Source organism: Hyperolius riggenbachi, chromosome 11 (assembly GCF_040937935.1).
Source record: "Hyperolius riggenbachi isolate aHypRig1 chromosome 11, aHypRig1.pri, whole genome shotgun sequence".
Classification (NCBI taxonomy): domain Eukaryota; kingdom Metazoa; phylum Chordata; class Amphibia; order Anura; family Hyperoliidae; genus Hyperolius; species Hyperolius riggenbachi.
The window spans coordinates 172,223,464-172,249,868 of NC_090656.1; the positions used below are offsets into that span (position 1 = coordinate 172,223,464).

The window sequence follows — 26,405 nt, forward strand, 5'->3', positions numbered from 1 at the left end:
ATGGAGCTGTGTGAAAAAGAAATTGCCCCCTGAACCTAATAACTGGTTGGGCCACCCTTAACAGCAATAACTGCAATCAAGCGTTTGCGATAACTTGCAACAAGTCTTTTACAGCGCTCTGGAGGAATTTTGGCCCACTCATCTTTGCAGAATTGTTGTAATTCAGCTTTATTTGAGGGTTTTCTAGCATGAACTGCCTTTTTAAGGTCATGCCACAACATCTCAATGGGATTCAGGTCAGGACTTTGACTAGGCCACTCCAAAGTCTTCATTTTGTTTTTCTTCAGCCATTCAGGTGGATTTGCTGGCGTGTTTTGGGTCATTGTCCTGCTGCAGCACCCAAGATCGCTTCAGCTTGAGTTGATGAACAGATGGCCGGACATTCTCCTTCAGGATTTTTTGGTAGACAGTAGAATTCATGGTTCCATCTATCACAGCAAGCCTTCCAGGTCCTGAAGCAGCAAAACAACCCCAGACCATCACACTACCACCACCATATTTTACTGTTGGTATGATGTTCTTTTGCTGAAATGCTGTGTTACTTCTACGCCAGATGTAACGGGACACGCACCTTCCAAAAAGTTCAACTTTTGGCTCGTCAGTCCATAAGGTATTTTCCCAAAAGTCTTGGCAATCATTGAGATGTTTTTTAGCAAAATTTAGATGAGCTTTAATGTTCTTTTTGCTTAAAAGTGGTTTGCGCCTTGGATATCTGCCATGCAGGCCGCTTTTGCCCAGTCTCTTTCTTATGGTGGAGTCGTGAACACTGACCTTAATTGAGGCAAGTGAGGCCTGCAGTTCTTTAGATGTTGTCCTGGGGTCTTTTGTCGCCTCTCAGATGAGTTTTCTCTGCGCTCTTGGGGTAATATTGGTTGGCCGGCCACTTCTGGGAAGGTTCATCACTGTTCCATGTTTTTGCCATTTGTGGATAATGGCTCTCACTGTGGTTCGCTGGAGTCCCAAAGCTTTAGAAATGGCTTTATAACCTTTACCAAACTGATAGATCTCAATTACAGTACTTTTGTTCTCATTTGTTCCTGAATTTCTTTGGATCTTGGCATGATGTCTAGCTTTTGAGGTGCTTTTAGTCTACTTCTCTGTGTCAGATAGCTCCTATTTAAGTGATTTCTTGATTGAAACAGGTGTGGCAGTAATCAGGCCTGGGGGTGACTACAGAAATTGAACTGAGGTGTGATAAACCACAGTTAAGTTATTTTTTAACAAGGGGGGCAATCACTTTTTCACACAGGGCCATGTAGATTTGGAGTTTTTTTTCTCACTAAATAAAAAAAACCATAATTTAAAACTGCATTTTGTGTTCAATTATGTTATCTTTGACTAATAGTTAACGGTTTTTGATGAGCAGAAACAGTTAAGTGTGACAAACATGCAAAAGAATAAGAAATCAGGAAGGGGGCAAATAGTTTTTCACACCACTGGTATACGGGCAATGTTAGTGATAGTCTACTATCACATAGTTACATAAGTCATCTTCCCTAACCTATTCCTCATCCTAACACTTCACTACCTTTACCTAAGACTAACCTCCCACCTACACCACCTAATACTAACCCTTCCCACCTAAGCCTAACCTAACACTAACTCCCCCCCACCTATGCCTAACACTAACCCCTCCCACCTATGCCTGACTCTATTCTGCTACATAATAGCTGAACTTCATGCACCACTTAGAGACCCCCACCACTACTCCTTCCCTTGTACTCCTTCCATCAGGTAGACATTTTAAGTCAATCCGTATACATACAAACTGACTGAAAAACAACTTTTTCCCATCTGCCATAATCTTCATAAACTGAATCTTCTCTGAAATAATTAACACTGTGTACAAATTATTAAAATTTTGAAATACCTGGCATCTTTGTATAATTCCTCTATTTCTACCTTTTTTTCTATCACTATGTTCCTTATATGCACCGTGGGGCTGTCATGAAAAGTAATTTCATTGTGTTGCACAATGACAATAAATTGCTTGAATCTTGACTCTTGGCGCTGGACACTGTTAGCTTGAGGCATCCACTGGGTTAAAAGTACACAGTCAGGGCCACCATGACATTGCAATCTATGGCAGTGTCATGTTACACATGCATAGTTTGCTTTTTTCAAGTGTGTCTCCTCTCTCTTCCCTTACCCTCCTCTGAACTCCTTGTCTCCTCCCTCACTGTTCATTCTAGCCCAACCCTGCATCTCAGCTACATGCTTCTGCTAGCTGCTCACACTATGATTTTTTGACCTATCCATTTGTTCATCGGTGTATGATCTGCACAGTTTGAATAAACTTCTTCACGATCTGCAGGGTGTCGTTTGGATCGAGTCACTGTCTGCCAATCTACCTAAGGCTGTGATTACACACATCTCAACACAACCGTGAGTTACAGAGATCACATTGTAGTGCTTAGACTGGAGAGGCAGAACAGTCAAAAAATCTGTGAAAGGATCTTAAAAGATCAGCTAAACATCTTTCAGAGGATTCTAGCCAGCTTGCATGTGTAGTGAGATGTATATGGACACTGGATTATAGCAAAATATATGTTCAAGCCTGCATACTCCAGCCAGCATGCAAATCTCAGCATAAGATGAATCAGCTTTCTGCACAGATTAATGAAGAAACTGTTTATGCAACTGTTCATGCTCATAGAATAGACTGTCTGCATTAATTCTGTCTACAAGTGAATCTAAGATCTATATGCATTCAAAGTTAACTTTGCAGAACCATTGCTAAACTGGACTCTTGCTCCCCCTCCCACTGATTGCCTAGGAAACCAGCTCCCTGAGCCAGAAGATTGATACATTTCTATGCAAACACCACCTTGTGAGGTCCCGTTCAGACTGCAGAACGCAGACCGCAACGCATGCGGACCGCAACGCGTACGAACGCACGCCATCCGCGTTCGTATGCGTTGCGTGGCTGATCCCATCACTGAAAAGTGAATGGGACAGCCATGCGTTTTTACAAAAAATCCGTGCAGCATGCGTTCCCGGACCGCACAGGTCCGGAACGCATGCAGTGTGAACATCAGACATTGCACTCTATGCAATGTCTGATGTCGTGCGTGTCGGCCACCTGCACGCGTTTCCAAAACGCGTCTGGAAACGCGTGCAGTGTGAACGGGGCCTGACTCTACCCTCTGCCTGACATCACAATGCACCAGCAAAGCAATGTACAAGCTGAAGAACCTAATGCACAGCAATAGCCTGAACTTCTTACAACTCAGGACACAGATCCTCAAAGACCCATAAAACTAAAACGTTCAGTGAAACCAACTTGGAAAGTTCAAGAGAACTATGAGGCTGACAAGGAGGAGCTGCTGTGTAGCATCAGCCACTTATGGTCTAAGACAATTGAATGTATGTCAGCTCTGTCTCAACCAACTCATGAGGTATTGCACCTAGAGCGCTGTTAAGCAATTGAATACTGCTTATGAGAACTATCAAAGACTGTCTGACAAATATGCTGATCTCTTAAAGCGGTACAACACAGAAAATTCCTTACAAGAACTAAGGGAATTGAATGAGCTCAATCTTGAAAGAGATGATTTAGTAATGCAAACAAGGGCAAAAACAGATGTAAAAATTGCACGTCTCTATGAATCCAGATCCCATCTCTCTACAACTTCTAAGCGCTCCACACGATCTTCAAAATCCACACGATCTTCCAAATCTGTAAGATCGACATCTTCCACTCTCAGCCAACAACTCATCAAAGCCCGCGCTGATGCTGAAGCTTCTAAAATCCAGGCAGCCTTTGCCCAAGAGAAGGCACAGATGGAAGCTGAGGCTGCACAGAAGAAGGCAGAGATGGAAGCTTTAGCTGCACAGAAGAAAGCAGAGATGGAAGCTGAGGCTGCATGGAAAAATGCACAGATGGAAGTTTTGGAAAAACAATTTGAGCACGCCAAAGATGTGGCAAGACTAAGAGTCTTAGAGCAAGCTGTAAGTGACAATGAAAGAGATGTCGGTAGCAATCACTTTGTTAAATCCTATGCATCAATTTCATCACAGACCTCGTCAAAACTCCATAGCTCTGTCATAGCAGCCAAAGCACTTAACCAAGGCGTTCTCTCTACATTTTCTGCTCCTACTCAAATGACAGAAACACGTACGGATAGAAAAGGCCTTCCACCACACTATCCCATCGACCTGTCACCTACTAACCAACCCACTAATTTACAGCTACAAACAAACACACCCTTGGATTGTACACCAGCTCCGGTGTTAAATGCCTTGGCACCATCTTATGTTCCCAAGTCACTCAAAATCACTGTACCTGCCACTACAACCAACCCTGTTCCGCCTGCAGTTGTATACCCAAAGTCTGAAAACACAGACATGTCGCAGTTTGCTAAGTACATCCTTCGCAGAGAACTCACTAGAACGGGCCTCACCATGTTTGATGACAAACCGGAAAATTACAGAGGCTGGAAATACACCTTTAAGGCCACAATCAGCGAGTTAGATATCACTGCTGCAGAGGAACTGGACCTACTCATCAGGTGGCTAGGTCCCCAGTCTGCTGAACGTATCAAGAGACTTAAAACAGTTTACACTTCCAATCCTGCTACAGGTCTCGACGCTGCATGGGACAGACTTGAACGCAGCTTTGGCAGTTCTGAAGCCATTGAAGATGCCTTACTCAAAAGGTTGCAAAGTTTTCCAAGGATTACAGCTAAAGACAATCTAAAGTTTCAAGAACTCAGTGATCTTCTACTAGAGCTCCAACTAGCTAAAGCTGACACCCGCCTACCTGGGCTTAGATACCTTGACACCCCTCGTGGCATCAACTCTATTGTCCTTAAGCTACCTTATGGCATCCAAGAAAAATGGGTTAGTCAGGGATCTACTTACAAGAAAAAGTATGGCGTTGCCTTTCCACCCTTTTCCTACTTCTGTAACTTCATAAAGGGAATTGCGGATACTAAGAATGATCCAAGTTTCTTCTACGGTGACTGTAATCCTCTCAGTCCACCATCTCCAGGACTTGAAAACACACACACAACACACAGAGACCGCAGGGGCCCAGTGTCAGTAAAAAGGACAGATGTTCAACCTGCTCCTGCTACAGTTCTTCAAAAGACTGGACAAAACAAGAAACTTGAGGATCCAAATCGTCAATGCTCCATACATAAGAAGCCACATTCACTTAAGAAGTGCATCGGTTTCAGAAAGAAACTGCTACAGGAACGTAAGGAACTTTTAAAGGAATTTGGAGTTTGTTTCAGATGCTGTGCCTCCACAGAACACCTTGCAAAGGACTGTAAGGCCATCATTAAATAGAAGGATTGTGGTAGTGATAACCACGTACAAGCCCTTCATCTGTACCAAAACAGTACTACTCTGGCATCCACAGACATTTCCCCCAGGGCAAAGCATGGCGGGGAGCATGCTGAACAAACAGCTACCTCCACCCCAGTGTCCTCAACATGCACTGAAGTCTGTGGAAAAGGACTTTGTGAGAAATCCTGTGCTAAGATATGCTTGGTTCATGTATACACAAAGGGCCAACCTGAAAGAGCCATAAGACTATACACCATTCTTGACGATCAGAGCAACCGATCTCTTGCAAGTACAAGGTTCTTTGATCTCTTAGGTATTGCAGGAGAAGCTCTACCTTATACCCAAAGTACTTGTGCAGGAATTACAGAAGTCTTGGGTAGAAGAGCCAGTGACCTTGTAGTTACTCCTCTCAATAGCAACTTGGAAACACCCTTGCCTACCATCCTCGAGTGTAATCAGATCCCAACCAACAAGGATGAGATTCCCACTCCTGAAGCTGCCTTGCACCATGATCACTTGAAGGACATAGCTGATCAAATACCAGCCTTCGATGAAAATGCTGATATCCTGTTGCTACTCGGGAGAGACATCCTAACGGTGCACAAGGTCCGCGATCAAATCGACAGTCCAAATGATGCACCTTATGCCCAACGTCTGGATCTAGGCTGGGTCATTATAGGCAACGTCTGCCTTAGCAATGCCAGGAAACCTCTCTCGGTTTCTTCCTTTAAAACACACATCCTGCCCAATGGACGTACTACTTACTTTCCACGACAACAACATTACTTTCATGTGAAAGAAAGGCTGTGTGGCAAAGGTACACGAGAGAGCATCTTACTAGAGGATGGCAAAGCATTTATCTTTCGGGATGACAACATTGGTAACACAGTGTTTGAGGTAACCACAAAAGACAATGAGTTAGCGGCCACAATAGAAGACAAAGAATTCTTGAGAACCATGAGTAAAGAGTTCTACCAAGATGATTCTAACAGCTGGGTGGCACCGCTACCATTCCGCACTCCAAGGAAGAGAATGCCAAATAATAGACAACATGTAGATTTGCGGTTCAACTCTTTAGAGTGCAACCTGAACCGGAAACCACAAATGAAGAAACATTTTGTTGACTTTATGCAGAAGGTGTTCGAGAGAGATCATGCTGAACCAGCACCCCCCCTTTCACAAGGAGAAGAATGCTGGTACCTTCCGTGTTTTGGGGTCTACCATCCTCGCAAGCCTGACCAGATTAGAGTGGTCTTTGACTCAAGTGCTCGTTATGAAGGCGTTTCTCTCAATGACAATCTTCTCTCTGGACCTAATCTGAACAACAACCTCCTAGGAGTCCTACTCCGCTTTAGACAAGAGCCAATTGCCATTATGGCAGACATTCAACAAATGTTTCATTGTTTCATCGTCCGTATAGATAACAGAAACTTCCTCAGATTCCGATGGTATCGCAACAATGATGTCAACGATGAGGTCATCGACTATCCGATGAAGGTTCATGTTTTTGGGAATAGTCCTTCCCCCGCAGTTGCCATTTACGGACTGAGAAAAACTGCCCAAGAGGGCGAACAAGAGTTTGGAACTGATGCACGTCAGTTTGTTGAAAGGAATTTCTACGTGGATGACGGTCTCAAGTCTCTACCAACAGCAGAAGAGGCCATTGACCGTCTCACCAGGACTCAGAACATGCTCGCTACTGCCAACCTCAGACTACATAAAATCATCTCCAACAGCAATGAGGTAATGGGAGCATTTCCTTCTGATGATCATGCTGTCAGTGCTAAGGAATTCCAACCAGAATCTGACCTTTCCCTCACACAGCGCAGCCTTGGGTTGCTGTGGGATGTAAAACAAGACATGTTCACATTTCAAACATCAGCCTGCGAAAAGCCCTTCACAAAAAGAGGAGTACTGTCTGCAGTGAATAGTATTTACGATCCCTTGGGATTCATAGCACCCTTTACCATTCAGGGTAAGATATTACTCAGACAACTCACGACAGCGAACACCGACTGGGATACTCCTTTACCCAAAGAAAAAGAGCAAAGGTGGGAATCCTGGAAGCAGTCCCTCCAGGCATTGAAACAGTTTAAGATATCACGCTCTTACACTCCTGTGTCCTTAAAGAATGCTACCAGACTGGAGATCCATGTCTTTTCCGATGCATCCATGGAAGCCATAGCTGCAATAGCCTATCTCCGAGTTGTACACTCCAACGGTGAAATAGATGTAGGATTCATCATGGGTAAAACCAAGTTAACTCCAAAGCCTGCACATACCATTCCAAGGCTCGAACTCTGTGCAGCCATGTTAGCTGTTGAAATTGCTGAGCTTATTGAGCATGAAACAGACTTTGACATTGATTCCTTTGACTTTTACACAGACAGCAAGATAGTGCTAGGATATCTACACAATCGAACAAGACAGTTTCATGTGTATGTTGGCAATCGTGTGGATCGTATTAGGAAATTCTCAACGCCAGAGCAATGGCACTATGTACCCACGGACCAGAACCCTGCTGACCTAGGCAGTCGCGCAGTGCCTGCTGCCGCCTTTCTGAATACATCATGGATAAATCCACCAGTACTCTTGAGCGAAGAATTCTTCTCAAATCCTGTAGAATCTACCTTTGAACTTATCCATCCAGAGTGTGATAAGGAAATCAAGGCCAGTGCAGTTACACTTAGCACCTCCGTGGAAGTAAAGACAAGACTGAAACCTCACCGATTTGAACGTTTTTCTAGGTGGTCTTCTGCTGTATGAGCAACTGCACGTCTTATTCACGTTGCTCATCACTTTGCAAGCAAAGAAGACACTAATCAAGAGTGTCGTAAGTGGCACATCTGTAAAGGCCTTCCCACCATTGCAGAGGTTGCTCAAGCAGAAAGAGTCATCATTCAATGTGTCCAACATGAAGTATATTCACAAGAGATCCACAACTTGTCAAAAGGACTAAATCTATCCAAAGATAGCCCTCTATACCAGTTGAATCTAACAATTGATCCAAACAAACTACTTCGAGTTGGTGGTCGCATTGCAAGGTCTAATGTGGTTAGCAAAGAGCAAAATCCTCTCATCATCCCTGGCCGTCACCACATTACTGCTCTGATAGTCAGACATTATCACGAGCAAGTTCAACACCAAGGCTGGCACTTCACAGAAGGAGCAGTGAGGGCTGCTGGTTTCTGGATAATCGGGATGAAAAGATGTATATCCTCCATACTGCATAAGTGTGTCAAGTGCCAAAGACTAAGAGGAAAGCATCTCAATCAACAGATGGCAGAGCTTCCAACAGACAGACTGAGTACCGAACCACCCTTCACCAATGTCGGTATTGACGTCTTTGGCCCCTGGAGCATAGTTACACGTAAGACTCGTGGTGGAGTTGTTAATAATAAACGTTGGGCTGTGCTATTCACCTGTTTGAGCATTTGTGCCGTGCACATTGAAGTTATACAATCAATGGACTCTTCTTGCTTCATTAATGCCTTCCGAAGATTTGTTTCCATTCGTGGACCTGTTAAGTTACTCAGATCTGACTGCGGGACAAATTTTACTGGAGCAGAGAAGATCGAGAACTTTTTCAATACCAACAAGTGTAAATGGGAATTCAACCCGCCTCATTCTTCCCATATGGGAGGCTCTTGGGAACGCATGATTGGGATTTCGAGAAAAATCCTGGACTCTATGTTGCTGGACCACAAATCTTCTCATCTCACACATGAAGTCTTGATCACCTTCCTTGCCGAGGTGTCTGCCATAATCAATGCGAGACCTCTTGTTTCCGTTTCCTCTGACCCAGAGTCTCCAGTATTGCTAACTCCAGCCACCCTTTTAACTCAAAAGATCGGAGTAGATAATATTCCTCCTCAGGCCTTTGATTGTACCAATGTTTACAAATACCAATGGAAAAGGGTTCAACATCTTGCTAATGCATTTTGGAGCCGTTGGAAGATGGGGTACCTTTGCAACCTTCAAAGTCGCAGAAAATGGCAAGTCAGTAAACCCGACCTGCAAATCGGGGACGTTGTTCTCCTCAAGGAAAAAGACACCCATCGTAACAATTGGCCTATCGGTCTTGTTACAAAGACTGTTCCAAGTAATGATGGCAAAGTGCGGAAAGCAGAAGTCAAAGTAATGAAGGAAGGTACTGCAAGACATTACTTCAGACCCATAAATGAACTGGTACTGCTTCTGCCTAAACAGAAAGACTTCTAACTCTGACTTTATAGTACAAAGGGAGGTAAGAAGGATTGGTGCTGTTGCTGCCTTCCCCTCTGAAGACAGACTTCCAAGACAACTTTGTTAAAGGGAGGTAAGAAGGATTGGTGCTGTTGCTGCCTTCCCCTCTGAAGACAGACCTTCAAAGCAACTGTGTTAAAGGGAGGTAAGAAGGATTGGTGCTGTTGCTGCCTTCCCCTCTGAAGTCATGTCTACACTTGAAAAAGTACTTCTACAAGTATTGTAGTAATGTTTTCCTGTTGCCTTTTTTGCTGTTTCTCTTGTTGCAGGTGTTCCAAGCAGGAAAACAACTATTATTTGAACTTGAACTTAAGTTACTATTGTTATTAGAAATCATAGATTTCGACGGGGAGTGTCATGTTACACATGCATAGTTTGCTTTTTTCAAGTGTGTCTCCTCTCTCTTCCCTTACCCTCCTCTGAACTCCTTGTCTCCTCCCTCACTGCTCATTCTAGCTCATTCTAGCCCAACCCTGCATCTCAGCTATATGCTTCTGCTAGCTGCTCACACTATGATTTTTTGACCTATCCATTTGTTCATCGGTGTATGATCTGCACAGTTTGAATAAACTTCTTCACGATCTGCAAGGTGTCGTTTGGATCGAGTCACTGTCCGCCAATCTACCTAAGGCTGCGATTACACACATCTCAACACAACCGTGAGTTACAGAGATCACATTGTAGTGCTTAGACTGGAGAGGCAGAACAGACAGCGTCCAATATAGCAAACAGCCTTGTGCCCAATTTATCTGCTTTGTTCTGGATGATACCCTATAATCAACAGAAAACTGAAATGTAAAACTTCACACCTTTATTTTTTCCCTAGGCTTATGCAGTGCACTAGGGGATACGATCTGCTAATGGAGAAAAGAGTTTTTACTATCTATTTAGGAAGCGGTCTTCACCGTAAGAGTGGTTAAAATGTGGAATATATTACCATGGGAAATCGCTATAGAAAATTCTGTATCTGCATTTAAAGGGAAATCCATTGAAGGAAATCCATTGGCTATAATGACTTAATACCTAGTGGAAAATGGCCCTTGCTACTCAGGAAAGACTTAAAACAAGCCACCTTTGCCACTGACATTAAATTGCTAGCAATGATAAAACATCTGTACAATGTAAACATCTATTTTTAGACTTGTACTTTAAGCAAATCTAAATTAAAAAAAATAAAAATTATGAGTTAAATAATTGAGTCTACAGTCCTAATCCTAAATTACAGCTCCCACTTTGAACTATTGCCCTTGCCTGAATTCAGAAGTGTTTATCTGCTATGCAAGAGTTTAATGGCTTGTAATTATGTAATTATCAGTGAGTTACCCTGCAGTATGACTGTGCAACTAAAGTCCAACTGAAGAGAAAGCCTTCAATTCAGTAAGATCTGTTCGGTAAAAAATAATAGGTCAATAAAATACAGCTTTTGGTATTGTAGCCTTTTTCCGGAATTGACTAAGATTTTCACACGTGTGGCAATAGTCCGATAATTCACCAAATAACACGGCTTCAATCCACTAAGACCTGTTCGGTAATAAGTAGAAGTCTAACCCGTTGTGGAGTAGGTCTCTATAGCAAGCTGTGTTTGCTCCAGTGATATTCTGCCATTTCTACCTAGTGTTGGGCTGATTTTTATGGTACAAATGGTCCGCCATGAGCCATTCATTTGCAAATTGCTGCTTCTAATACAGTAGTTACAACAGTAAAAGGCATCCCCATTTTATTAATTACATACACATGTTTATCTCATTATTGTCACTAGTCAGTTCATGACAAAACATATAACAAGGCACTGGAAAAAGGCCTGTCAATCACATAGTAGAGGCTATGAAAGGTATACGAAAGCAATGGATCTGCACCACCTGTGCTAAATCAGTGTGCTGATAATGGCCTCAACAATACAGTATATGCATAACATAGCACCAGTACCCCAAACAGGCCCAAAAAAGATTAGCACCACTGATACAAGTTGAAAAAAGTCAAAAATTAAATATCCAGAAATATCAATATTATACGCAATATATTAAAAAAAAACTTTAAAAAGTGTATTATAACCACCTGCCTGCATAATGACATATATTTGCATGTATAAAGTGCATGCTGCAAAAATCAAGGACACTGAACACTCATATGCTATGTAATGATAAATCTGGTCATGCAGTTCCAATAGGACCCTGCACTGACCATAGAACCCGGGTTCATAAGAAACCGCAAGGTGAACACTGTGATATAATATTAGAGTGCTTCTCTATATAAAGGTAAGTGGCCCAGAAAAGGCAGTGAAAATAAATGAACAGGAAACGTATGAGCGCAACTAATAATTCAAAACTAACAAAAGCTAGTGTATCATGGGATGGAGCAGTAAGGTGCAAAATGCACCAGCAATAGTAATGAGCAAGATACTTAGCCCTGATTGGTATGAGAGTCACTGGCAAGCTGAGGAGTGTCTGCAGGAACAGGGGTAGATCCACCGAGCGGGCCCGATATGTGTCACAGCAATGACGCCGCTTTCAAAGAGCCCAAGTGCCGGAGGCTATGAAAGGATTACCGGTAATAATAATAAATCATAAGTAACCAGTTGTGCTATTTGATACAAATGACTTGACTATATAATTAATGTTATAACTTCAGACAGAGGCTAGAGGAGGTGGTTGAAGAGCAAAGATACTATTTACTTCGCATGTGTAAGGCTTGGTGGTATAATTCTCTGCGTCAGTGTGTATGTCCCAGGCTAGAGGTCTCGCTCTTCACCTAGCTATCCCTGCCTGGCACACCACTAGCTGGCCCTAATTAGGACTTAGGTGAGCAAGGCATACAAGCTGACGTAGAAGGCAGATATACCACTAGGAACCACTACTGAGGCTAGTAACACAGTTTAGCAGTATCACATGCAAAGTTCAGGTAATAAGTAATCCAGGTATGACAAGTCTTCATGCAAAATTATTCAACAGCAATGGTGATTGATCTGAGTTATGAAATAGTCCAAGCAGACTTGCATGCAGTATAGTAACAGGTAATAATTGATGCAAGTTATGACACAGTTCCTTTTAGTCTGCATGCAAAGTTATGCAACAGATAGCAGAAGTTCCAGATGATATGTGACAGGTTTATGCGACACTATATGCACACTGTTAGTTGACTGATAAGCAGGGCTGTGGAGTCTGTACAAAAATCCACCGACTTCGACCCCTCTAATTTGCATATTACAATCTTGTTGATTGTAACATGAAATTCGTCTAACTGCCAACGCATAGGAATTTTAAAAGACAACTGAAGTGAGAAGGATATGGAGACTGCCATATTTATTCCCTTTAGTCATAGACTAAAACTAGTCCTTGGTAAGAGTACTTGTAAAAGGTACAGACCGGAACAAAGAACATCTATCAGGCCCTAGGCAATGTAACTGTGGGTACACGTAAGAGTGATGTGCAGGTACTCTGCAGGGGAATGAGGAGATTCTTCCTCTATTACACATTCTTCATGCACAATCTGAACCAGGTTTATGGGTGATAGACAGGGGTCTAGTCCTGGGATAAGAAGTGAGTGGACTCACTTGGAAAACCCCTGTGCCGCGCTACGCGCGGTGCGCCAGAATGGGCGTGGTCAAGCATACAGTGGGCGTGGTCATGGGTGGGGCCAAATATACATGACCTTAGCAGTGATGTAAAAAGTCTGCCGAGGAAGTTTAAGCTCTGCCGTAGTGTATCCCCCAAAAATAGATGTAATCTGTCAGCACTTCACCAAAAAGACACATAATCTGGTAGAAGTTCCTCCAAAATACAGATAATATGGCAGTGGTTCCCCCAAAATAGACAATGTGGCAGCAGCAGTTCCCCCAACATACGCATAATTTGGAAGCAGTTCCCCGAGATACGCGAAACCTGGCAGCGGAACACCCTAAATACACGTAACACCCAAAATACATATAATCTGGCTGCAGCGGTCCCCCAAACATACACAATCTGGCAGCAGTTCCCCAAAATATGCGTAATCTGGCAGCAGCCATTACCCTAACATACACATAATCTGGCAGATGTTACCCAAAATACATAACAGCGGTTCCACAAAATGCAGCAGTTCCCCCAAAATAGGTACCCCCAGCATAGGTAGCCAGGTCTATAGGTGTCACCAGTATAAGTAGCCATGGGTATAGTAGTCCCCAGTATATGTAGCCAGAGGTATAGTTGCCTAGTATATGTAGCCAGGGGTATATGTGCCCAGTATATGTAGCCAGGGGTATATGTGCCCAGTATATGTAGTCAGGGGTATATGTGCCCAGTATATGTAGTCAGGGGTATATGTGCCCAGTATATATAGCCAGTGAGATATGTGCCCAGTATATATAAGCAGGGGTATATGTAGCCAGGGGTATATGTGCCCAGTATATATAGCCAGTGGGATATGTGCCCAGTATATATAGGCAGAGGTATACGTGCCCAGTATATGTAGCCAGTGGGATATGTGACCAGTATATATAGGCAGGGGTATATGTGCCCAGTATATATAGCCAGGGGTATATGTGCCCAGTATATACAGCCAGTGGGATATGTGCCCAGTATATATAGGCAGAGGTATATGTGCCCAGTATATGTAGCCAGTGGGATATGTGCCCAGTATATATAGGCAGGGGTATATGTGCCCAGTATATATATATATATATATATATATATACTTGAACGTAATTGTAACAGCACCAATGGTCAGTCGATGTGCTTGAATCGGCTTTGGAGTCACAAGTTACAAGTCCATTAACTCCATCAGATTAGCACCATCTAAAATAGGTTTTTATTTAGTGATCTTCAGATAAAATACATCAGATTAAAATCCACATGTGGGTATGCCTACGATGACGCACAGGCGTTTCGGGCCGTTCTCAGTCCTTTCTCAAATCATGGCAGGCCCACAATGATCACAAACTACTCCTCACACACCTATAAGGTCCACAGGAGGACCACATAGAAGACTGCTAATTAGCACACATACATATTCATAAGTAACACAAAAGCACCAATTGCATCATGTTACATAAAAATGGTTATAACCAACCCACAAGTGAAATCCAGATCTCATATGATAGTACAAATTGCATACATGTAAGTTGGCTGCATGAGACACTCACCAAAATTCCCCTCATGTATAAAAACAGAATAGGGATATATGTATACACGGATCACCGTGTCTCCATATCAGTTTGCACAGTTAAATCCGCAACAGCCAATCAAAATAGAGCCTACTGCGTCCGCATGTAAGACTCCTAGAGAGGCGACCAATCACCAATCGCATTACAGATCTCCAGTATCCTGCACGGAAAAAGTATCCAATCCAGTGCCAGGGCTCATATCGCCCTATGCAAGACGCGGAGGAGAAACGGTTACCCTATAGGGAACCAATCACCTCCAGGCCGACGACGTCCGCTGGTCCAACAGGTCTGGGAGGAGCGTCTTCGCGCACAATCACACCCACCCGTTCACACGGACCAATCCCCAAAGCGCCGACAGCGTCCGCACTAACACCACAGCGGATACGCCTTAATGGCCGCGTCATACGCACTGAAGCATGTGACCATCCCTTAGCCAATAATGGACACGCCGACCACGTCCGCCAAAGAGCACCCGGAAGAACGGCATGATGTGTACCCCATGCGATGTAAACATCACATGGGTGTACATCAGCCATTGCCAGGACACACACGCGGTGTAGTCACCGCCCATATGTAAATTAGCCATGCAGGCATGCCGGAGATCCTCAGCCACCAGATATCGCCACCCCTATTTGTTTCTTCATCAAAGACAGTTACAATGCGGCAGGTGTAATAAAACATGTAAAGTCTCCATAACAATAAAGGGCAAAAGACTCTCACCCCACCGGATTGTCCCTCCCCTCATAGAAGAAACAGCTATCTGTGAGAAAAAGATAACACCAATAAGCAGAAACCACTTCAATCTAATTCATATCAGTGTAGCCAAATCGTAGTCTCTATTGAGACCCTTAGGTACAAGAGTATCAAGCTTGCTAATCCAATAGTTTTCCCTTAGTGCTAAAATTTTATTCCTGCCCCCCCCCCCCCCCCCCCCCCCCTACGCGGGATTGGGATCCCCTCAATCACCTTTACCCTTAATTGTGATAAAGAGTGTTGTTTCGTACAAAAATGATCAGAAACGGAAAGTTCCCGATTTTTATTCCTAATATTGGATTTGTGTGAAGCCACACGGTCTCTAAGGGGCTGGGTGGTTTTACCCACATAACCAAGCCCACATGGGCATTTAAGTAGATACACCACAAACCTTGAATCGCAGCTAAAGCTGCCTTTGATAGTGTATTTTGTCCCCCGGCTGGGGTGGGTAAAGGTATCCCCCTTCACCACATAGCTGCATAAGTGGCAACCCAGACATGGGAACAGTCCGTTTCTCTTAATGGAGTTAGCTCTTTCAGGGCCCAAATCATTCCTCACTATTTTATCTCTAAGAGATGGTGCCTTTTTATAGGACAATAAGGGCAGATCATGAAATTCTTTTACTGTAGGTAATCCTTGTTTTAACATAGGCCAATGTTTATTTATAATGTGCCCGATTTTATCCGATAACACATTATAAGTGGTAACGCATGGTATTCTCTCTGTCACCCCTAATCTAACACTACCCCTACTCCTACCAAAAGTAGCCGCCAATTTGAACCTGAAATCTGCCTGTAGACAGTTCGGAGGATATCCTCTCTGTAAAAATTTGTATCTCATTTCTTTTAGACGTAATGCTCTCATGTCTGGATCCCCAACAATCCTCTCTATCCTTTTGAATTGCCCTTTGGGTATATTAAATTTGATATGTGGGGGGTGAAAACTTGTAAAATGAAGGACGGAGTTCCTATCTGTCTCCTTCACATACAAGTCCGTCACCAGTCTGTCCCCCTTCCTTATCACCCAGGTATCCAAAAAATGTATTCTCTGCTGGTCAACATGGACCGTGAGTTCAATAGCCGGACATTTCCCATGCAGCGTGGACACAAAGGCATCTAGGCTCGAACGTGGCCCCTCCCAAATCAAAAAAATGTCATCAATATACCGTTTCCACATTACGGCATGTTTACAAAATAATACATCAGAATAAACAAAAGCCTCTTCATATAAACCCATATACAGGTTGGCATATGAGGGGGCCACGTTCGAGCCCATCGCCGTGCCCCTCCGCTGCATGTAGAATGTGGACTCAAACAAAAAATAGTTGCTTTTTAAAATCAACTCAAGCAACTGTAACACAAAACGTTTTTGCTTATGATCAAAATCTGAACAGGTCATTAGAAAAAAATCAACCGCTTCCAATCCCCCATCATGGGGAATCGCGGTATACAGACTACTCACGTCCATGATGTGTCCCCCAGGTTCTCGACTTTCGAGATAGCCGTTAGAAACTCCTGTGTGTCTTTCAAATAGGACTCCAAAATGACCACCATTGGCCTCAGGATCCTGTCAAGTAAAATCGAAATGTTAGTAAAAGTCGAGTCTATGCCCGATACGATCGGGCGACCAGGGGGGTTATGCAAATCCTTGTGGATTTTTGGGAGAATGTAAAGGATCGGAATCCGTGGGAAATCTTTACCCAAAAACTTTTTAACCAGTTCGCATTCAGTCGTTTTTCGCTTCATGCATCCGAACAATGTTCACCTCCCATTCATTAGCCTATAACTTTATTACTACTTATCACAATGAACTGATCTATATCTTGTTTTTTCCGCCACCAATTAGGCTTTCTTTGGGGGGTACATTTTACTAAGAGCCACTTTACTGTAAATGCATTTTAAAAGGAAGAATAAGAAGAAAACGGAAACAAATCATTATTTCTCACTTTTCGGCAATTATAGTTTTAAAATAATACATGCCTCCATAATTAAAACCCACGTATTGTATATGCCCATTTGTCCCGTTTATTACACCATTTAAAATATGTCCCTATCACAATGTATGGCGACAATATTTTATTTGGAAATAAAAGTGCATTTTTTCCGTTTTGCATTCATCACTATTTACAAGCTTATAATAAAAAAAAAAAAGAAATATTTCAATCTGACATAGATATTTAAAAAGTTTAGACCCTTAGGTAAATATTTGTGTTTTTTTTTTTTTTTTAATTGTAATGTTTTTTTTTTTTTTTAATTAAACATTTTATGTGGGTATTTTTGGGAGGGTGGGATTGAAATTGTATTTTTTTTGTAAATATATGTGTATTTTTATTTTTATTTAACCTTAAGATGTAGTTTACTTTTTGGCCACAAGATGGCAGCCATGAGTTGTTTACAGTGACGTCACTCTAAGCGTACCACGTACGCTTAGAGCGACATAGGAAGCAGAAAAAGCGTAGCTTCCGAGAGAAGCTGTCGCTTTTTCTGCGGGGGAGAGGAATCAGTGATCGGGCACCGTTGCCCGATTCACTGATTCACTGGCTAGCAAACCGCCGGCCGGGAGCGCGCGTGCACGCGCGCGATCGGCCCGCGTGGACGCGCAGGAGCGCACATGGCTTCCTGGACGTGAGTTTCACGTCCAGGAATGTCAAATAGTTAAGATCCCTATCAATGGTTCCCTGACTTTCTGCACCATCTAAGATCTTACTTATTTGGGATTACGGTTGGCAGTAGGGTCATAAGTGATCTTAGTGTACACCTGTTCATCATTTAGTTGTCTAAGAAATTCTTGTCTATATTGCACTGTATCCATAATGACCACGGCACCACCCTTATCAGCTGCTCTTATAGTGATTAATTTATTGGACGACAGAGACATAATAGCCCTCCGTTCCTGTAAAGAAAGGTTATTAGTGATGTTCTTAAGTTTTTTACATTCAAAATCTGCTCGCAATAACTTTATATCATCATTAACTTTTTCTATATACGAGTTGATCACTCCATGAGAGGATGGGGTGAAAGAGCTCACATTCCTCAATCCCCATTCTTTGAGTCTTAGACACTCTGTCTCAGCCCCCTGATTGTATTGAGGGTTATTAAAAAAACCATTGCTGAAAAAATATTTGAGCTTAAGGGTCCTGAAAAATTTCGTCAACTCCAAATCCAATGTAAAAAAATCTGGAAAGTTCGTAGGACAAAATGAAAGTCCTCGATTAAGAACTTGATGTTCAGCCTCATTTAACATGTATGTTGAGATGTTTACCACTAGGTCAACCGGGGTTATCTGCCTCTCCTGAGTTGCATCCGATAATCCCCTTTCCGTTCCCTCTGTTTCCTCCTTTGGTACCTTTTTCCTCCCCGCCGCTTGTGCTGTCGGACTGACCGGACAGGTCGTCCGTTGATGCTAAAAAATCTGACGACTGTTCTTCCCCTTCTTTTGGTATCCGGGGTTTAGGATTATCGGATGCAACTCAGGAGAGGCAGATAACCCCGGTTGACCTAGTGGTAAACATCTCAACATACATGTTAAATGAGGCTGAACATCAAGTTCTTAATCGAGGACTTTCATTTTGTCCTACGAACTTTCCAGATTTTTTTACATTGGATTTGGAGTTGACGAAATTTTTCAGGACCCTTAAGCTCAAATATTTTTTCAGCAATGGTTTTTTTAATAACCCTCAATACAATCAGGGGGCTGAGACAGAGTGTCTAAGACTCAAAGAATGGGGATTGAGGAATGTGAGCTCTTTCACCCCATCCTCTCATGGAGTGATCAACTCGTATATAGAAAAAGTTAATGATGATATAAAGTTATTGCGAGCAGATTTTGAATGTAAAAAACTTAAGAACATCACTAATAACCTTTCTTTACAGGAACGGAGGGCTATTATGTCTCTGTCGTCCAATAAATTAATCACTATAAGAGCAGCTGATAAGGGTGGTGCCGTGGTCATTATGGATACAGTGCAATATAGACAAGAATTTCTTAGACAACTAAATGATGAACAGGTGTACACTAAGATCACTTATGACCCTACTGCCAACCGTAATCCCAAATAAGTAAGATCTTAGATGGTGCAGAAAGTCAGGGAACCATTGATAGGGATCTTAAAAAGTTTTTGGGTAAAGATTTCCCACGGATTCCGATCCTTTACATTCTCCCAAAAATCCACAAGGATTTGCATAACCCCCCTGGTCGCCCGATCGTATCGGGCATAGACTCGACTTTTACTAACATTTCGATTTTACTTGACAGGATCCTGAGGCCAATGGTGGTCATTTTGGAGTCCTATTTGAAAGACACACAGGAGTTTCTAACGGCTATCTCGAAAGTCGAGAACCTGGGGGACACATCACTGCTGGTCACCATGGACGTGAGTAGTCTGTATACCGTGATTCCCCATGATAGGGAATTGGAAGCGGTTGATTTTTTTCTAATGACCTGTTCAGATTTTGATCATAAGCAAAAACGTTTTGTGTTACAGTTGCTTGAGTTGATTTTAAAAAGCAACTATTTTTTGTTTGAGTCCACATTCTACATGCAGCGGAGGGGCACGGCGATGGGCTCGAACGTGGCCCCCTCATATGCCAACCTGTATATGGGTTTATATGAAGAGGCTTTTGTTTATTCTGATGTATTATTTTGTAAACATGCCGTAATGTGGAAACGGTATATTGATGACATTTTTTTGATTTGGGAGGGGCCACGTTCGAGCCTAGATGCCTTTGTGTCCACGCTGCATGGGAAATGTCCAGGTATTGAACTCACGGTCCATGTTGACCAGCAGAGAATACATTTTTTGGATACCTGGGTGATAAGGAAGGGGGACAGACTGGTGACGGACTTGTATGTGAAGGAGACGGATAGGAACTCCGTCCTTCATTTTACAAGTTTTCACCCCCCAAATATCAAATTTAATATACCCAAAGGGCAATTCAAAAGGATAGATAGGATTGTTGGGGATACAGACATGAGAGCATTACGTCTAAAAGAAATGAGATACAAATTTTTACAGAGAGGATATCCTCCGAACTGTCTACAGGCAGATTTCAGGTTCAAATTGGGGGCTACTTTTGGTAGGAGTAGGGGTAGTGTTAGATTAGGGGTGACAGAGAGAATACCATGCGTTACCACTTATAATGTGTTATCGGATAAAATCGGGCACATTATAAATAAACATTGGCCTATGTTAAAACAAGGATTACGTACAGTAAAAGAATTTCATGATCTGCCCCTATTGTCCTATAAAAAGGCACCAGCTCTTAGAGATAAAATAGTGAGGAATGATTTGGGCCCTGAAAGAGCTAACTCCATTAAGAGAAACGGACTGTTCCCATGTCTGGGTTGCCACTTATGCAGCTATGTGGTGAAGGGGGATACCTTTACCCACCCCAGCCGGGGGACAAAATACACTATCAAAGGCAGCTTTAGCTGCGATTCAAGGTTTGTGGTGTATCTACTTAAATGCCCATGTGGGCTGGGTTATGTGGGTAAAACCACCCAGCCCCTTAGAGACCGTGTGGCTTCACACAAATCCAATATTAGGAATAAAAATCGGGAACTTTCCGTTTCTGATCATTTTTGTACGAAACAACACTCTTTATCACAATTAAGGGTACAGGTGATTGAGGGGATCCCAATCCCGCGTAGGGGGGGGGGACAGGAATAAAATTTTAGCACTAAGGGAAAACTATTGGATTAGCAAGCTTGATACTCTTGTACCTAAGGGTCTCAATAGAGACTACGATTTGGCTACACTGATATGAATTAGATTGGAGTGGTTTCCGCTTATTGGTGTTATCTTTTTCTCACAGATAGCTGTTTCTTCTATGAGGGGAGGGACAATCCGGTGGGGTGAGAGTCTTTTGCCCTTTATTGTTATGGAGACTTTACATGTTTTATTACACCTGCCGCATTGTCACTGTCTTTGATGAAGAAACAAATAGGGGTGGCGATATCTGGTGGCTGAGGATCTCCGGCATGCCTGCATGGCTAATTTACATATGGGCGGTGACTACACCGCGTGTGTGTCCTGGCAATGGCTGATGTACACCCATGTGATGTTTACATCGCATGGGGTACACATCATGCCGTTCTTCCGGGTGCTCTTTGGCGGACGTGGTCGGCGTGTCCATTATTGGCTAAGGGATGGTCACATGCTTCAGTGCGTATGACGCGTCCATTAAGGCGTATCCGCTGTGGTGTTAGTGCGGACGCTGTCGGCGCTTTGGGGATTGGTCCGTGTGAACGGGTGGGTGTGATTGTGCGCGAAGACGCTCCTCCCAGACCTGTTGGACCAGCGGACGTCGTCGGCCTAGTGGTGATTGGTTCCCTATAGGGTAACCGTTTCTCCTCCACGTCTTGCATAGGGCGATATGAGCCCTGGCACTGGATTGGATACTTTTTCCGTGCAGGATACTGGAGATCTGTAATGCGATTGGTGATTGGTCGCCTCTCTAGGAGTCTTACATGCGGACGCAGTAGGCTCTATTTTGATTGGCTGTTGCGGATTTAACTGTGCAAACTGATATGGAGACACGGTGATCCGTGTATACATATATCCCTATTCTGTTTTTATACATGAGGGGAATTTTGGTGAGTGTCTCATGCAGCCAACTTACATGTATGCAATTTGTACTATCATATGAGATCTGGATTTCACTTGTGGGTTGGTTATAACCATTTTTATGTAACATGATGCAATTGGTGCTTTTGTGTTACTTATGAATATGTATGTGTGCTAATTAGCAGTCTTCTATGTGGTCCTCCTGTGGACCTTATAGGTGTGTGAGGAGTAGTTTGTGATCATTGTGGGCCTGCCATGATTTGAGAAAGGACTGAGAACGGCCCGAAACGCCTGTGCGTCATCGTAGGTATACCCACATGTGGATTTTAATCTGATGTATTTTATCTGAAGATCACTAAATAAAAACCTATTTTAGATGGTGCTAATCTGATGGAGTTAACAGTATATATATATAGGCAGGGGTATATGTGCCCAGTATATATAGCCAGTGGGATATGTGCCCAGTATATATAGGCAGAGGTATATGTGCTCAGTATATGTAGCCAGTGGGATATGTGCCCAGTATATGTAGCCAGTGGGATATGTGCCCAGTATATGTAGCCAGTGGGATATGTGCCCAGTACATATAACCAGGGGTATATGTGCCCAGTATATATAACCAGGGGTATATGTGCCCAGTATATATAGCCAGTGGGATATGTGCCCAATATATATAGCCAGTGAGATATGTGCCCAGTATATATAGGCAGAGGTATATTTGCCCAGTATATATAGCCAGTGGGATATGTGCCCAGTATATATAGCCAGTGGGATATGTGCCCAGTATATATAGGCAGGGGTATATGTGCCCAGTATATATAGGCAGGGGTATATGTGCCCAGTATATATAGGCAGAGGTATATGTGCCCAGTATATGTAGCCAGTGGGATATGTGCCCAGTATATGTAGCCAGTGGGATAAGTGCCCAGTATATATAGGCAGAGGTATATGTGCGCAGTATATTTAGCCAGTGGGATATGTGCCCAGTATATATAGGCAGGGGTATATGTGCCCAGTATATATAGGCAGAGGTATATGTGCCCAGTATATATAGCCAGTGGGATATGTGCCCAGTATATATAGGCAGAGGTATATGTGCCCAGTATATGTAGCCAGTGGGATATGTGCCCAGTATATGTAGCCAGTGGGATATGTGCCCAGTATATGTAGCCAGTGGGATATGTGCCCAGTATATATAACCAGGGGTATATGTGCCCAGTATATATAGCCAGTGGGATATGTGCCCAATATATATAGGCAGAGGTATATGTGCCCAGTATATGTAGCCAGTGGGATATGTGCCCAGTATATATAACCAGGGGTATATGTGCCCAGTATATATAACCAGGGGTATATGTGCCCAGTATATATAGCCAGTGGGATATGTGCCCAATATATATAGCCAGTGGGATATGTGCCCAGTATATATAGGCAGGGGTATATGTGCCCAGTATATATAGGCAGGGGTATATGTGCCCAGTATATGTAGCCAGTGGGATATGTGCCCAGTATATGTAGCCAGTGGGATAAGTGCCCAGTATATATAGGCAGAGGTATATGTGCCCAGTATATTTAGCCAGTGGGATATGTGCCCAGTATATATAGGCAGGGGTATATGTGCCCAATATATATAGGCAGAGGTATATGTGCCCAGTATATATAGCCAGTGGGATATGTGCCCAGTATATATAGCCAGTGGGATATGTGCCCAGTATATATAGGCAGAGGTATATGTCCCAGTATATGTAGCCAGTGGGATATGTGCCCAGTATATATAGGCAGAGGTATATGTCCCCAGCTAGCCAGGTGTCCCCCAGCAGGAGGGGAGCAGCGCAGAGAAGGCGAGCTATGGGGACAGTGGGGAAGGGTGGACGACCCCCCCACCCACCCTCTCGCCTTCATGCTCCCCTTCCTGCCTCTCCCCTCCAGTGTTTTCATGTGTCGGGCCGGCGGCGAAAGTGGGCGGAGACTTACCACGTTCCAGTCGCAAGGGACGCTCCGCTCTGTGTGCGGCTAGTCTGGTCTTCTAGCCGCACACAGAGCGGAGTGTCCCTTGCGACTGGAACGCGGTAAGTCTCCACCCCCTTTCGCCGCCGGCCCGACACTTGAAAACACCGGAGGGGAGAGGCAGGAAGGGGAGCACGAAGGTGAGGGAAGGGCGGGAGACGTCCGCCCTTCCCCGCTGTCCCCATAGCTCGCCTTCTCTGCGCTGCTCCCCTCCACACAAGCCAGGGTGGACGGCATTTACTCTCTGGAAAAAGTAAGTGGACGCCGTCCACCCACGTCCACGCAGGACTCGACCCCTGGTGATAGACAACACCTCTGTGTTCAATGTGCACAACATTCTTAGTGGATTTCCTGCAGCTCTGTGGAGAGTGCATATGTAGAGTATAGTACTACTGTGTAACAAAATAAACCCGAGACAAATGAAATTAAAGTTTTATACATACCTGGGGCTTCCTCCAGCCCCCTTCAGGCTAATCAGTCCCTCGCTGTCCTCCTCCGCCACCTGGATCTTCTGCTATGAATCCAGGTAATTGAGCCAGTCTGGCGTAGTGCACATGCACACACTCCGCCGCCGGGAGCGTACTACACCTGCGCAGCACTATTGTGCAGGTGCAGAATGCTCCTGGCTGTAGGAGCGGCACGTGGCTGGACTGCGCTGACTGGCCTAATTAGCAGAAGATCCAGGTGGTGGAGGTGGACAGCGAGGGACTAATTGGCCTGAAGGGGGCTGGAAGAAGCCCCAGGTATGTATAAAACTTTTCTTTTCATCCGTCTCAGGTACCATTTAATTAGTAGTCACCAAACCAAATTTTAACAACATATCAAATTATTTGATTTCATGAGCAAAGAGAGTGTATACATTTGCATAAATCAGCATCAACGCAGAATTATTTCAATCTCATTGACCATCTCTATTAGTGACACGGCTACACATCAGGCTTTATTCTTACAGCATAGATGTTATTTAGTTTATATAAGAGATTCCTGTGTTCACATCATATATATACTGTACAGTCACAATCAGATATGTATATCTGACTTTAAAAATATGGGGACTGCTTTATTGAAGCAGCACAAGTAACTAATTTTGATTGGTTTATTTCATTTTTGTGGACTAAGCACGGCTATTACTGTATCAATTATTTATGATAACTATTATCTGAGAAATAGAATATTTTATCATATTTTCTATTTTAATTACAGTTTTTTCCCGACTCCGACTCCAGGCACCCAAAATTGCCCCGACTCTGACTCCACGACTCCTACTCCACAGCCCTGCTGATAAGGAAAGTAGACTTATACTTATCGTCCAGTTCAAGTGGCATGCAAGGAATATCCGGTAACAATCCAAGATCGATCTAGGCGGCAAGCAAGGACTTTCCAATAACAGGCAAGATCGGTCCAGGCAGCAAGCAGAGGTTAATGACAACAGAGTAGTCAAATACAAGCCAAGGTCAATATCCAGAATATCAGTAACAATTGAGTGCACACCCAGCAACTAGCCAAAGCTATGCGTATCACGGGCAATGACTGAGAGCACTCTGCAGGTTTAAATACAATACAGCATCCAATCAGTGGCCGGCTACACTCCGCACAACCAATCACACGGCAAGACCCTGCATAGGTGTCAGTTGTAGAATCAGCTGACACCGCTCTGTCAGCTGACAGGAGTCAACTGACTCCTGTTTACCTTTGCGGAGGGTGTACTGGGAAGGCGCCTTCCGCCTATCAGGATGTGCAGCCTGTGAGCCACCGGCAGCATCATCAGTGGGGAACAAGCGTCGAGAAGTGGCAGACTCTGATTGGGTCTCGGCGAAATCAGCGCCAACAGGTATATTCCTTATGGCATGTATCTTACTCTCTTTATTGACTTCACGTTGTCATTTCTGTTCTTACTTCATATTTTAAATTTTTTTCTTGTCATCCCCCCCCCCCCCCCCCCATGCCTCAAAATATTCTGTAGAGCTACACCTGACAGTTCTAAATATTTCTCCACCTGATCATGATAAATTCCAGACCGTAAATCAGGGAGAGTAAAGGGTTAGGAATAATTTTACAATGGAAATGGGCAATGTGCCCGGAATTGGGTTTGGCACATTACATAGCTCCGAGTAGAAACAGGAATGTAGATAGTACAACAAATCACAAGTAAAGCAGTAACATCAAAATACATAACAAAAGCAGCATTTCCACTAGACAGTCAACTTGGTTCAGTGACCGCGGCTTTAGGGTGGGAAGAAAGTGAGGGGAGTGGACACGGGAGGTGGAAGGGCATGGAGAGAGTTAAAGAGGTTTACCGCAGAGGAGAAGAAAGAGTAGTTATGCCTTGAAGTTCTGATGGAGATGGTCCAAAACCTGCAGCCTGATGGTAGCTGACTAAAGAAGCAGTGGCCAGGTGAAAGGGGT

The 26,405-nt window shown here is 43.6% G+C and overlaps 1 protein-coding gene across 10 annotated transcripts in view; it reads right to left on the minus strand.

Annotated features, from left to right (window-relative positions):
• The window catches only part of LOC137538200 (uncharacterized), a 448,115-nt gene that overhangs the window by 124,311 nt on the left and 297,399 nt on the right, over window positions 1-26,405 (minus strand). For 9 of the 10 annotated variants that reach the window (XR_011024708.1, XR_011024707.1, XM_068260236.1 and 6 more), the window contains one exon: window positions 16,889-16,993. The exons of the other annotated variant lie outside the window; for it this stretch is intronic. Coding sequence is in view for 7 of the 9 variants with exons in the window: in XM_068260236.1 (XP_068116337.1) it covers window positions 16,889-16,993 (105 nt within the window). In the remaining 2 variants the exon portion in view is untranslated. The remainder of the gene's footprint in view (window positions 1-16,888; window positions 16,994-26,405) is intronic. 10 annotated transcript variants of the gene reach the window in all.